Genomic DNA, 15373 nt, shown 5'->3' with positions numbered 1-15373 from the left:
TCAGCTTAAGAAATCACGAGTAATTTTGATAGAACACAGACAGTTTTTAAGTGTCTTTCTCCTCACTCGGGATAAGTAGAACTTGTGTCAACATACTTGGCTTTGATCTGAGTTCATGTCAACTTCCATCCCTCAAACCTCCAAGGCTTTTACAGGCCTTTCAACGAGATCCCATTTTCCAATATCCTAATTCCCCCCCATATTGGAGTTCAGAGTTTCAGTTCATCAACTTCAGTGCAGATGCCTTTAAACATCCTTTCTGTGTGCATGAGAAGCCTGCCAGATGCTTATGGGCATTAAATGAATTAATACATATATGTGAAACAATTACATTAATGAGTGGCACACAGCAACCACATCATAAATGTTCCCTATTGTTGTTCTTCTTATTGTCATCATTATCCATTCATTCAAAAAGGATTTACAGAGTACCTTAGGTGCCTATAGATGCTCTAGACTCAAGATATTCAAAGGTAGACTAAACAGATGGGGTATATGCCTTCGTGGAGCTTATGATGTAGTGGAGAATTGAGAAGATGAAGTTGGGCAGACTAGTGAATGACTGAGCTAGCCAGATGGGTGGTTGTAGTCTACACTCTTGCTGGGGACAGGCCTCCATCTGCCTTGTTTCACACTGTTGCTCCAGTACCTTCTGAAGAGCATAGTAGGCACACAGTTCACGTTGGAAGACTAAATAACCGCATGAGTGAATTTCTGAGACGGGGCCCAGTTGAAGGTGAGCCTTACAGGTTCAGGGTTTAGGCTGTGTGGGCACCTACGATGTGAGCTCTGCAGTTTGTGGACTCTGTGTTTATGTGGCAAAGTCTGGCTTAGAGTGCATGTGGGTGGACGTGGAGAAGAGGATGAGGTTGGGAGAGTGTGCACCAGCACGAGTAAAACCTGTGTGTGTGTCAGCTAACAGGAACAGCAAAGTCTTTGGTTGTCCATTTTTGAGGTAAATCTGGACCCTTGTGTGAGGTCAAGGGTACAGTTCTGGCCTCAGTAAGTGAGGTATCAGCCAGGGGGCTGTGCTATGAAGACAGGGTATGAAGAGTATTTTGCAAGGCAAGTCTGATCTGTTGTGTAATTGTGTGTGATACAAATTAAGGGTGGATAAAAAGCAAAATCTAGGGTGGTAGATATGAAGTAAGAATGGGTTGAAATGTGTGAGTCAGTTACAGGTTTTTGTGATTGTCAGTGAAGTAAGCTGGTCTGTCTGTAGGGCTCTGTAAACCAATAATTCAGGAGTTCATTATGTGAGGGTGCAGGTTTGTGAGGCAGATTCTAGAACTGGGAGCAATTGTGAGACAATTCTAAGATTAGGATGAGACAGGTCTGGGACTGTGAGTCTGGTAAATCTGAGTTTGTGCGTGTGTGTTGCTCTAAATCAGGAAGGACTTGGCTTTTAAATCAACCCACCTGAGTCAACAGGTTTCTTTACCTTAGTAGGGCAGAGAGACTTGTGTTTGGAAGGCCAACTCCGTAGTGAGTGTGTGTAAAGCAGGGTTTGTGCGCACGTGTGAGTGAGGCGAGTTCTTGAGGGTGAATCTGAGGGTTGCTGGGCGAGCGGGAAGCGTGCGTGTGTGTGCGCGCGCGCGCGCCAAATTGGATTTCTCCTTTGGATGGGCGGCGGGGAAGCGTGATCGCGGGAGGCCACACGTTAGGGTCTGGGCGCGCAGGAGGTGCGGCCGGCAGGGCGGGCGAGGCGGGCGAGTAGAACACGCCGCCGCTCCGGCCCCCGCGCCGCGCTCGCTGGCTCGGGGCTCGCAGGGGACTGGCAGGAACCGGAGCAGCACTGCCGCCTCTGGCGCGAAGGCTCAGGCGCCTCCTCCCTCCCCAATCACTGTGGCTCGGCGCACGCTGCCGGCGGCTGCCCTTTCCGCCTCTCGGGAAGAGGACCCGTGGGCCACTGTCGCGATCCAACCATGGCCTCGGGCCGCAGAGGCTGGGACAGCTCCCACGAAGACGATCTGCCCGTGTACCTGGCCAGGCCGGGCACCACCGACCAGGTCCCGCGGCAGAAGTACGGCGGCATGTTCTGCAACGTGGAGGGCGCTTTCGAGAGCAAGACGCTGGATTTCGATGCCCTGAGCGTGGGGCAGCGGGGCGCGAAGACTCCCCGGAGCAGCCAGGGCAGCGCCCGAGGCTCGGGGAGCCGGTCCGGCGCCGAGGGGGACACACCGCGCCGGGGCCAAGGCCGAGAGGAGAGCCGGGAGCCCGCGCCCGCGTCGCCCGCTCCCGCTGGGGTGGAGATCCGGAGCGCCACGGGCAAGGAGGTTTTGCAGAACCTCGGCCCCAAGGACAAGGTAGGTGGGCCCGGATCTCCTCTCCGCCTGCCCTCGTTCCCTTCCCAGCCCGGGGCGCCATGGCCCAGGCGCAACTTTCTCCTGCTCACTTTGCAAGGGGATGGAGGACTAGGGGGAGGAAAAGGGCATCCTCCTCTGAGTGCAGCGAGCCCTCCCGGCCCGGATCTGGATTATTCGCGCGTGTCTTCAACTGTAGCATCTCAGTGCGCGCGGGACGGGGTGCGTGGGTCCCCTCGCCTCCCTGCCGCATCCCCGGGCCATCGGTTCTGTGTGGGTGTGTCAGCCGGGCCAGCCCAGGAGGGCTGAGTGATTTCCAGCCCTTCTCTAGGTCTGAGTACCCATTAGCACAATTGTCTTGGTCTCCCCTCTGACTCTAGATAAAATCTCAACCCAGGTCACCAGGGCAGAGGGCAGACTGGTCCTGGGAAAATGGGGTCATCTCCATAGTACCCGGATGAAAGTACAGGGTGGGCGGTCTCCCCTCTCACTCTTCCGACATCAGCTCTGTCCCTGAAACTTTTGAGTGTGGAGCCACTAGACTAAACACCCAAAACCCCATGCCTCTCTTCTGTCCTAGATCGACATTTCACATCTCTGTTTGTAAAGAGTATATTTGTGTAGGTAGCTTGGCACAAGACTGGGGATCCAGCTGTCTTTGGAAGAGTATTAATTGTATTTTTTAAAAAATAGGCGAGAGGATTAAGGGTACACATTAAACTAGCGAAAGCTGCAAGTTCCCTGCTGCTTTTCCTTGTGCCAAAGCCAATTTCTTGTGTGTGTGTTTTTTAGAAACTCATGTCACACTGAGCTGACTTAAGATATGGCACCGAAAGCCAGCTTGCCCTGATTTATTTGTTTATTTCATAGAAAATCAGGACCATAGTCCAGAAAATTCAGGGCCTGGGCAGAGTTGGAGTATTCAGAGTTCAAACAGACGCTTTTGAGTTGGGGAACAATAGTAATCAGATACCTCACCCTTGTCTAGATAATGGCTGCAAAATCCAGCTGCATACATTATACTGCACTAATACTGTTATGAATAATAACCTGAAATGGAAATGTTTGCCTGAGAACTATTACAGTTAATGCTAACCCAAGTTTTAGATGTTTTTCCATTAAAATGCAGCGAGCCAGTGAAAGGACAGGACTTCTCTGCACTGTGTGATTTTTGGAAGTTTAAAAATAATAAAGCTTTAAGTATTAATAGTGGGAAAGAAAGTACCGAAATTAGTACTGTTTTAAGGTGCCTTTGGGGAACAATGTCATTGTGCCTTGGAATCACTTACTTAGTTTGTGATTTTCACATCATCCTTAGTATACGGGATTTCTCTAGGCCTTGCTCAAATACCCTTCTAGGAAAATCTTCTGATATTTTGGAAAGGGTTTGGCTGATTTCTAAACTGAAGAATGGCCCTAGGGAAAGGTTGTTGCCTCTCTTCAGGTCTGACTTTGATCAGTATTGAAATGTTCCCTTCTTGACTCTAAGGGGTGGGAGAGGTGATGGAAAAGGTCGGTAACAATTGCCCTGAGTCAGTGCTATTCCCTTTGCTGGAACACCCCTGATGTAAGCCAGATAATATGCCTGGTTTGCAAGATTTAAGAATGGTAACTAGAGAAAGGGAAAATGTTCCTCTTTTAAACCCAACAAGTCTTTCGTTTTCCTTCCTTTTGCAAACCCTGTACTTTTGCCTCGTAATTGAAAAATAATAATACAACCAGGATTTCTAGTGCTACATGGTTATTTCTAAGTTTGGGTTTGCTGTCAGCTTCATCCAGACCATGTTATTATCTCTAATTTGGTTGAATCACACTGTTAGAAGAGACAGCAGAGGTTATCTACTTCTGAACTTGATTATCTCCTTGAGGATAGGGATCGGGTGTTTGGATTTATCTTTGTGGCTGAAATGCCTGGCACGTTGGAGGTGCTGGATAAAACTTTGATAAAACCCCCTTAATGAACCCATCTCTTTTGCTACATAGGTACAAAATCATCATCTGGCCTCTGTTTAAATACTGCCATTTTCAGGGAGCTCACTTCTTCATGAAGCCATTTTGGATGACTTTATGTTAAAAAAATTAAATAAGCCCAAGTCTACCACCTGCAGTTTCTACAAACTATTCTTAGTTCTGACCACTGGAAATATAAGAATAACTATGTTTCCTTATTCTGAGATATCTTAATCATTTTAGGCATGTAGGCTTGTGTATCTGTCAGAAAAGGTGGGGTAATGCCACAGTAACAAACAGTCCCCAAATCTCGGTGGCTTAATCAAACAATAACTGTTTTTTGCTCCTGCTCCTTGTCTGTGATGGATCTGCAGGGCCGCTCTGTTCCTTATTGCTCCTCAGAGACCTAGATTGATGGAGGTCCCATGTCCTCACATCCATGGTGGGAAAAGCATGTGGTAAATTGCTCACAGACTCTTAAACTCCCACACTGAAGTCACGAGCATGACTTATGCTCATATTTCATGGGCCAGAGCAAATCATCAGTCCATGTCCAACTTCTGAAGAACTGAGAAAGTACAATCTTACTGGGATCCTGTAAGATAGAGGTTAGAAATATTTGGGAAATAGCTTTAAGATCTCTCCCAGATCTGGGGTGCATTAGTGGGATGAAAACTGGCTCAACCCTTACAAATTATGTGACCATAAATGTGTAACTTATTCTTTGTGCCTTAGTTTTTCTCTTTTGCAAAATGCAGATAACAGTGACTACTTTGCGTATGGTGCTCAATACATGTTTGTTACTGTTACTCATTGATTTTTACTGCCTTTTATATGTTTTAGAGCAATTAGCACATTCTTGCTAAAATTCTCTTTTTTAGCCTTATTATTCCTAGCTTCTTCAGCTCTGCATGGTATGAGCCTTTTATCACTTGGATTTCCTTTTCAGGTTATACTATATTTTGTAAATATTCTTTTGAAAATATAGTGCCCAGAACTGAACACAGTGTTCTAGATGGGATGTGGCCATGGCAAAACGCATTAGGCTAGTTACTTCCCGTGATTTATACACAGCGTATGTTTCTGTAGTAAAGATGACACGTAATAATTCATTAATCCATGTCCTACTGTTGTCTCCATAATAAACTCCATGTCATGCAGCCTTCAGAAACTTTTCCACATAAGCCAGGATATCATACTATGTTGGTACAGTTGAACTTAAAACAAAACCAAAAGGAAAAAAATATTTTAACGGCAGGATTTTATTTTTTCCCTCTGTAATATTCATCACCATTTTGCTTATTTTTCTATTATAATGATAATTTTGAAGCTTAATTCTATAGTACAATATCCCTTACTCCAGTTTTGGACTATCTGCAGATTTGATAATAAATATCTCTTTTTGAGCACTTTCTATGTGCCTGACATCTCTATCTCTATCTCTTCATCTGTGTCTTTTCCGGACATGTTACTGTAATGCAAGGCAAGGACGGACCTTCCCACTACATACACCTTAGAAACCTTCTCCATCTCCCTGCCAGTCCATTATTCAGAATTCTTGGAGCTCAGTTGCTCAGTCTTTGAGAACAGTTGCTGCAAAATCCTTATTCTTCCAAGTTGATTTTGAAGCTATAGAAAGAGGTTTTTAAAATAGCATGATAAAATTAAAATATGCTTTGTCTCTAGCATACCTAGTTATTAATTCCCACCTGAAGGAAATGAGTTTAGTTAATAAAAGAATAAATTATGAAAGGGTTAAATAACAAAAGTGTTTGGCAGAATAAAAATGTAAAAAATGTCACTGAGTTATACTCCAAATGCCATGTTCCAGGTTTGAGGTATCACTGGCTGTTTCTATTGTGGTTCTGGATCTATTTGTAAACACCTTATTAAATTATGTATTTACATTTTTCTCATGATAGGCATTCATATTGCCAAACTCTTCCACACAACTTTTTGTTTATGATTTTTGACAGTCAGTACATAAAAAAGCAGTTCTAAGTGAAAAGTAAATATTTTTTTCACCATTTGTCAAGATGGTTTCCATGCATGCAGAAAGGAAATCACTTCTAGCAGTGAGGAAATTACTAAAGGGAGGAGAATTGTGATATATAGTCTGCCAAGAGCAAATGATTCTGCAGACTCTGTCATCCAGTGAAAACAAAATAAAGACATTATGATTATGTGGGTCTATTGATAACTCCCTTTCGGGAACTGGGGGTCATTTCTAGTTCCCCGCTTCTCACGTGGGCCACTTTTGTGCAAGATTTTTCCCTATGAAGTCAGCAGAGCTTTGGGGTCTAGGAGGAGAGGATTTGAAACAAATGAGCTGTGCCTCTTACCTTTTACCATTTGTCTTTGTTGTCCTGGGTGATGGTTTTCAAAATGATTCAGAGAAATTGAAGTCTTCCTCCTTAACCTTCACAAAGGAAGACAGCTGGCAATAGAATTCTAGGCTTATAAAGGCCTCTCTAGTCATCCAGATCGAAACACTGTAGTGTAAATGAATTTTACAAGGCTGCTCGGACAAACTAAAGTTTGCACTCAGGCTGGGAAAAGAAGTTCTTACTTACCTGGCCCTCAGGCCACACTTGAATCTGGGAGTACATTTACTTAGCCAAACTTGGGTGTGTTTGAAACCATTCAGAACTTTAGTTTAGTCTGACAGTAAGCATTTGAGGGACATAAAAAATGTGCCTTCTAAGTAGTGCTGCGATTGGCAGAGTTCCCTCAAAGTAATGGGCCCTGGAGACAAGGTTTTGCTGACGGCTCTTGTAAGTAATGTTTTGGAAGCCAGAGGTTGGTCTGTGATACTTTTCTGTGAGTGATTTCTATAGCTGATTCTCTTTATGATAAGTTTCCAGTAATCAAATAATGTTCCTGTGAGACAGTGGATAAAGCTTCCTAGGAAGAGGAAATCTGGCCGAGGGGAATGGAATCCTTGAATGCAAGTTCAGCCCTTCTTTTGCAAGAGGAGGCAGAAGGTCTATTTGGGTGTGTAAGCACTTTTAAAAAACTAAACTTTCAGGAAAATGTCATGTTAAAATATATCTGTATTCTTAATGTGGGCTCACATGGCATTCAAAAAATAGTTCAACACCATCAAAAAAACAGTGAGATGAGGCAGAAAAAAAAGACAACTGGATAAAGCATTAGCTTCCTTTAACCAGCTAGCTATACAATTTAGGAAAGTTACCTCCCTTTTCTCTGAGTTTTAGTTTCCTCCTTTCTAAAATGAAGGGGCTGGACCAGTGGTCTATAAACTTTTCTGATTGTGTACCTTTATGCAAAAATTTTTTGAGCATGCTCTCTTTCTATATATGTGTATATATACATATATGTACACACATGTGCATATATATAAATTACATATACAAATAATATATTAATATCTTATGACATTATTAGATACAAAGAAAAAGTACAAACTAAAAAAGAAGAGATATCATCATAACTATAAATCGTGATATTTTTTTCTTGTACCCTAGTGGCTCATCTTGCCCACCCAGCTGGGTGAGTGCTTGTTAAGTCTATGATCTTTGGAACAAAGCCATAGCAGTCAGTGGTTCTAATATCAATATAATAGTCATTAATGAGTTCACTGTCAGCCTGAGTTCTTCAGGGACATGTCGTCTTTTATGGACCAACATCTAAGAGAAAAGTTTCAAACCATTGAAGGCTTGTGATGAGGCTGCAGGCCAGGCGATGGCTACTGCTCAGTGTACTCTTTAAAAATATATGTCTGGGGTTGGGCCACTGGGGTGTGGATAACCAGGGTCACCATAAATACGATGAGGAGTCCCCAGATCTCCCTTCATGCACTAATTTTCTCTTTTCTCATTGATTCAAAAACATTTACTAAGCACCAGCTATGTAGGTGAGCAATCAAAAACTAATGTTAGAGGAACAAAGGTGAACCAAATAGATGCACGTGAGGAAAACAGAAACTGCCTTTTGTCATAATGTCTCAGAGAAAACTGCCATTAACACAGGAGTGTATTTTCTTTACTCCAAAATAAAAGTGGGAACATGCGGTATTATCTGTTTTTAAACAGTCTTTTTTACCACTTTTTAAAACATTTAATAAACTTTATTTCTGAGAGCAGGTTTAGGTTCCTTGCAAAATTGGGTGGAAAGTACAGAGATTTCCCATATTTCTCCTGCGCCCTCCATTATCAGCTTCCCCTACCAGAGTGGTATATTTGTTGCAATTGATGGACCTATTGACACATTCTCTTCACCCAAAGTCCATAGTTTACATTAGGGTTCACTCTTGGTGTTGTGCATTCTGTGGATTTTGACAAATGTATAGTGACATGTGTCCATTAGTACAGTATCATACAGAGTATTTTCACTGCCCTAAAAATCCTTTGTGTTCCGCCTGTTCATCCCTCCCTTTCTTCTAACCCCTGACGACTATAAATATCTTTACTGTTTCTATAGTTTTGCCTTTTCCAGAATGTCATGCAGTTGGAATCATATAATATCTAACCTTTTCAATTGCTTTCTTTTACTCAGTAATGTGCATTTAAATTTCTTCTGTGTCCTTTCATGGCTTGATAGCACATTTCTTTTTAGCACTAAATATTCCATTGTCTAGATTAACTACAGTTTATTTATCCATTCACTGAAGGACATTTTAGCTGTGTCCAAGTTTTGGCAATTAGGACTTAAAGCTGCTGTTTACATTCATTTGCAGCTTTTCGTGTGGACATAATTTTTTTTCTCTTTTATTTATTTATTATTTATTTTTAATAGATCTTTATTGGAGTATAATTACTTCGCAATACTGTGTTAGTTTCTGTTATACACCCAAGTGAATCAGCCATATGCATACATATATCCCCATGTCCCCTCCCTCTTGCGTCTCCCTCCCTCCCACCCATCCTATCCCACCCCTCTAGGTCGTCGCAAAGCACTGAGCTGATCTCCCTGTGCTATGCGGCTGCTTCCCACCAGCTAAGTATTGTACATTCGGTAGTATATATATGTCGATGTTACTCTCACTTTGCCCCAGCTTCTCCCTCCCCCACCCGTGTCCTCAAGTCCATTCTCTTGGCCATAAATGTTTAGTTCATTTGAGTAAGTTGAGTGTGATTGCTGGATCATATGATGAGTATGTTTAGTTTTGTAAGAAATATCCAAAGTAGAAGAAGTAAGAAGTCTTCCAAAGTAGCTGTACCATTTTGTATTCCCACCAGCAATGAATGAGAATTCCTTTTGCTCCACATCCTTGCCAGCATTTGGTGTTATTGCTATTTTGGATTTTCGCCATTCTGATAGGTGTGTAGTAGTATGTCATTGTTGCTTTAATTTGCAATTCCCTAATGACATGCAACGCTGAACATGTTTTTATATGCTTACTTGTCATCTGTATATCTTCTTCTTGTGAGGTGTCTGTTCAGGTCTTTTGCCCATTTTTAAATTGGGTTGTTCATTTTATTATTGTTTATTGTTTTAAGAGTTCTTTGTATTTTTTGGATAAGAATCCTTTATCTCGTGTGCCTCTTGCAAGTATTTTCTCCCAGTCTGTGGCTTCTAATTCTCTTAACATTTTCTTTTGTGGGGCAGAAGTTTTTAAATTTTAATCAAGTCCAGCTTACCCATTATTTCTTTCATGGATTGTACCTTTGTTGTTGTATCTAAAAAGTCATTGTCATACCCAAGGTCATCTAGGTTTTCTTCTATCTGATTTTCTAGGCGTTTAGAATTTTGCATTTTATTGATACATTTAGGTTTGTGATCCATTTTGAGTTAAATTTTGTAAAGGGCATAGGATCTGTGCCTAGATTCATTTTGTTGCATGTGGATGACCAGTTGTTCCAGCACCATTTGTTGAAAAAGACTATCTTTGCTCCATTGTATTCCCTTTGTTCCTTTGTCCAAGATCAGTTGCCTGTATTTATATGGTTCTATTTCTAGGTTCTCTATTCTGATCCATTAATCTATTTCTTTATCCATTTGCCAAAACCACTCTGTCTTGATTACTGTAAGTGTTGAAGTTGGATAATGTCAGTTCCTTAGAGTTTCTCACCATTAAGTGTTCAGATTGTCCATTCCTTCTTGTGTGAGTTTTAGCGGATTGTGTCTTTCAAGGAATTAGTCCATTTCATCTGGGTTATAAAAATTATGGGTGTAGAGTATTTCATAATATTCCCTTATTATCCTTTTAGTGTACATGGGATCTATAGTGATGTCCCCTCTTTTATTTTTGATATAAGTAATTTATGTCTTCTCTTTTTTCCTTAATTATCCTGCATAGATGCTTATCAATTTTATTGATCTTTTTGAAAAATCAGCTTTTCGTTTAATTTTCTCTACTGCTGTTTTTTTTGATTTATGTTCTAATTTTTATTCTTTCTTTTCTCCTCCTTACTTTGGATCTAATTTGTCTTTCTTTTCTAGTTTCTTAAGATGGAAGCTTACACTATTTATTTTAGATCTTTCTTCTTTTCTAATATATGCATTCAGTGTTATAAATTTCCCTCTAAGCAGTGCTTTAATTGCGTCCCACGGATTTTGATATGTTGTATTTTCACTTTTATTTAGCTCAAAACATTTTAAAATTCCTTTTGAGATTTCTGCTTTGACCCGTGTGTTACTTAGAAGGGTGTTGTTTAATCTCCAATTATTTGGGGGATTTTCCAGCTATCTTTCTCTTATTGATTTCTAGTTTAATTCTATTGTGGTCTGAGAATAAATATTATATGATTTCTATTCTCTTAAATTTGTTAAAGTATGTTTTATAGCCCAGAATGTGGTATATCTTGGTGAATATTCTGTGTGAGCTTGAGAAGAATGTATAGTCTGCTGTTGTTGGACGAAATAGTCTGTGGCTATCAGTTATATCTAGTTTATTGATAGTCCTGTTGAGTTCAACCATGTCTTTATTGATTTTCTGCCTGCTGGATTTGTCCATTTTGGATAGAGGGGGGTTAAAATCTCTAAGTCTAGCAGGGGATTTATCTATTTCTCCTGGCAATTCTATCAGATTTTGCCTCACATACTTTGATGCTCTGTTTTTAGGCATGTATACAGTAAGAATTGTTATGCCTTCCTTTAGCATTGACCCCTTTATCATTATGTAATGCCCTTCTTTATACCTGATAACTTTCCTACTTGAAGTCTGCTCTGAAATTAATACAGCTACTCCTGCTTGCTTTTAATTAGTATTAGCATGGTATGTTTTTCTCCATTCATCTACTTTTAGTTTATATGTGTCTTTATATCTAAAGTTGATTTCTTGTAGACAACGTATAGCTGGGTTGTGTTTTTTGATCAGCTCTGACCATCTGTCTTTTAATTGGCGCATTTAGACCATTCACATTCAAAATGATTATTGATATAGTTGGGTTAATATTTACTGTATTTGTTAGTGTTTTCTACTTGTTGTCCTTGTTCTTATTTTTGTCTTCCATTCTTTTTTTGCCTTTTATGATTTTAATTGAGCATTTTATGTGACTTCATTTTCTCTGTTTTCTTCGCCTATCAGTTATACTTCTTTTTTACTTTTCTTATTGGTTGCACTAGAGTTTGCAATATCCATTTACAACTAACCCAAGTCTACTTTTCAAATAACACTGTGCTGCTTCACAGGTAGTACAAGTACCATATAGTAACCAAATAGTCTCATTTCTTCCCACCTGTTCCTTGTGTCATTGCTGATATTCATTTCACTTATATATAAGCATAAATAAATAAATAATGGAATACATTTTTGCTATTATTATTTTGAACAAATTGTTACATATTAGATCAATTAACAATAAAAAATTTTATTTTGTCTTCACTTGTTCCTTCTCCTGTGCTCTTCCTGTCTTTATGTAGATCCAAATTTCTGAGCTATACCATTTTCCTCCTCTTCAAAGAACTTCTCTGAACATTTCTTACAAGGCAGATCTATTGCTGACACATTCCCTCAATTTTCGTTTGTCTGAGAAAGCCTTTACTTCTTCACTTTTGAAGGATATTTTGCAAGTTCAGATTTCTAGTCTGTTTTTTTTCTCTCTCAGTACTTTAAGTATTTTACTCCATTCTCTTCTTGCTTGCATCATTTCTGAGAAGTCAGGTGCAGTACTTATCTTTGCTCCTCTGTAGGTAAGGTGTTTTTACCCCCTCTGGCTTCTTTCAAGATTTTTTTTTATCTCTGATTTAATGAAATTTGAATATGATATGCCTAGGTGTAGTTTTTTCATTTGTTTGCTTTGTTTTTTTGGCTTACCATTCTGTGAGTTTCCTGGATCTGTGGTTTGGTGTCTTGACATTAATTTGGGGGAAATTCTCAGTCATTATTGCTTTAAATATTGCTTCTGTTTCTTTCCTCTCCTTCTGGTATTCCCATTATGTACATGTTACACCTTATGTAGTTGTCCCAAAGTTCTTGGATATTCTCTTCTGGTTTTTTTTTTCTTTTTCAGTCTTTTTTCTCTTTCCTCAGTTTTGGAAGTTTCTGTGGTTATAACCTCAAATTCAGAGTTCAGGTTTTCCTCAGTTGTATCTAATCTACTAAAGAGCCCATCAAAGGCATTCTTCATTTCTGTTACAGTGTTTTTGTTCTCTAGCAATTTTTTTTGATTCTTTGTTAGAATTTCCATCTCTCTGCTTATATTATATCTCTGTTCTTGCATGTTGTGTACCTTTTTCATTGACACCCTTAACATATTAATCATACTTTTTCCAAATTCCTTGTCTGATAATTCCAACATTCCTGACATATATGACTCTGTTTCTAATGCTTATTCAATCTCTTCAAACTGGGGGGTATTTTTTTGTTGGTTTGTTTATTTTGCTTTTAGTATGCCTCATTATTTATTATTATTATTTAAAAATATTTATTTAGCCGTGCGTGGTCTTAGTTGCGGCACGCAGGATCTTTGTGGCAGCATGCGTGATCTTTAGTTGCAGCATGCAAACTCTTAGTTGTGGCATGTGGGATCTAATTCCCTTACCAGGGATCAAACTGGGGCCCCCTGCATTGGGAGCCTGGAGCCTTAGCCACTGGACCACCAGGGAAGTCCCTGCCTTGTTATTTTTTTTTGAAAACTGGACACAATGTACTGGGTAAAAGGAACTACAATAAATAGACCTTTACTAATGTGGTGGTAAGATGTGGATGTAGGGGAAGCATTCTGTAGTGCTATGATTAGGTCTCAGTCTTTTGGTGAACCTTTGCCTCTGAACTGTGAACTTCACCAATTTCACAGTCCTTCCCTGCCACCTATTAGGTGGGACAGGATGGCTGGAGGGGGCTGGAGTTACCTATTTTCCCTTCTCCCACACAGGAGGCTGGAGGTGGCTAGTGCTGGGTATTTCTTCCTCCCCCTCAGGGAGGTTAGGCTCTGATAAATTAGTTACTTCTGAAGGCAGGCCTTGTTAAGAACAGAACGCTCTGGTGTATTTCAAAAGGGTTCTTTTTCTCCTCCCCCTGCCAGAAGCAGCAGGGGATTTTTCTCTGATTTTTGGCTCTGAGGACCAGGGGAAGCTCTTGGAGGTAACAGTCACAGAACTGTGAGGGTTCTCTGTTAACTGGATCACTGGGTCCCCTGAAGTTTTTAACTCTCAGAGTTGCCCAAGCTGAGCCTCCAGCAATTCATCAATCCCAGTTCAGGTTTTCCTACCTTGGCACTGGCTCCCTTGGTAGTGTTTGCTTCTGATTTTCTGTTCAGGTAAGTTGTGATTCTGTATTCACCTGTTTTCTCCAGTTTGGGGGGCAGTGGTTTTCTCTGTGTCCTTACCTTAAGAGTTGTTTGTGTGTTAGTTTGCTCAGCATTTTCCCTGTCAGGATGGAGTGGCAACTTCTTAGCTCCTTACATGTTGGATCTGAAACCCTAAACTGTTTTTTGAAACTTAAGTTATTATGGCGTCTTTACAGAGCATCAAAGATTTTCCAAAATATAACTTATAATAGTATAGGACTCTACTGTGAGGCATCACATATTTAATCACTTATGCCTTTTAATTGGACATTTATATTTTTGTTTTCAGTTTTGACTTCATTTTTACCTTCTCTTCTTTTGCTACTGCAAATAAGGAAGTGCTAGACCTCCTTCTAGCTAAATCTTTTTGCATATTCACTTCATTACCATTTGTAAGTGGAAAATTCCTAGAAATGGACACCTGTGGTGTGGTCATTTTCAGCTGCAGGAACACTGAGTATGGAATGGTTGTTTCCTATGTGAAACTTCACGCGGCAGGATTCTGCAGCGTATAAAGCCAGGAGAGTATTTTGTGTAAGTTCTGTAAGAAACACGGGTACAGTCTCGGCCAAATTGCTCAATAGCAGATGAGATTAAGGGGACACAAAGCCAGGTAAATGGGGACAAAGTAAAAGACATGGGAAGAAGAAGATTTTAAATCTCAGCTGGAGATAAAAATATAGACAGGAAGAAAGTTAAAGTTGTAAAAGGAGTTCCATGAAAAAATAGAATTTTTCTCTACCAAAGTAGTTCCCACCAAAATCTATTGTTATTTTACTTTTCCTTGAGTTTAGGGCACAAATATGAGGTTCAAGGTGTGTTCTAATGCAAAGATCCACTTAGGGAATACTAATTTATGCAAGGTACTGCTGTCTTTAACCCTCACAATAACTCTACAAAATAGGTATTAATAGCTACGTATTCTGGGAGAGAAACAATCTCAGAGAGATTACTTGACTTCCTGTAGTCATATAACTAGAAATGGACAAAGTAGGATTTAAGCTCTTAGACTGTCCAACTGCTTTGTATACCACTTTGCTGTTCTGGTATGTGGTGGCAGCTAAGAATTAGTTCTGAATGGGGTCGAGCACCTAGCACTGGCTTGGCCAAGAGGATTATCCAGAATAAAATATCTACTGGTGAGACTTTTTGGAGAGTAAGAGGATGGGGCTCTCAGAATCGAAATAGGAAAGCAGAGTTTGGTCAAGTCCAAAGGTGAGCTCAGTGGCTAAAGCAGAAAATACTGGAAGCTAGGAGGTCCTAGAAAGAGACCAGGAGATAGAGCAAGGGAAGGAAGAAGTAGAGAGGGACTCAAGATAGTTGTCATGAAATGCACCAAATGCCTAATAATTATTTTTTTTAAATTTACTTTTTTGAAGAATAGTTGATTTACAGTGTTGTGTTAATTTCTGCTGTACAGCAAAA

General features: G+C 40.3%; 1 protein-coding gene across 1 annotated transcript in view; it reads left to right on the top strand.

The window, feature by feature from the left end:
* The first annotated feature begins 1677 nt into the window (after positions 1–1677).
* The window catches only part of DPYSL3 (dihydropyrimidinase like 3), a 114675-nt gene continuing 100979 nt past the window's right edge, over positions 1678–15373 (top strand). Inside the window, exon 1 of the mRNA XM_079915712.1 lies at positions 1678–2306. Within this exon, the coding sequence (XP_079771838.1) occupies positions 1926–2306 (381 nt within the window). The 5' untranslated portion in view covers positions 1678–1925. The remainder of the gene's footprint in view (positions 2307–15373) is intronic.

Source organism: Stenella coeruleoalba (genome assembly GCF_951394435.1).
Source record: "Stenella coeruleoalba genome assembly, chromosome: 3".
NCBI classification, from domain to species: domain Eukaryota; kingdom Metazoa; phylum Chordata; class Mammalia; order Artiodactyla; family Delphinidae; genus Stenella; species Stenella coeruleoalba.
The sequence above is the reverse complement of the archived record's forward strand: the minus strand, read 5'-3'. Positions and strand labels throughout refer to the sequence as shown.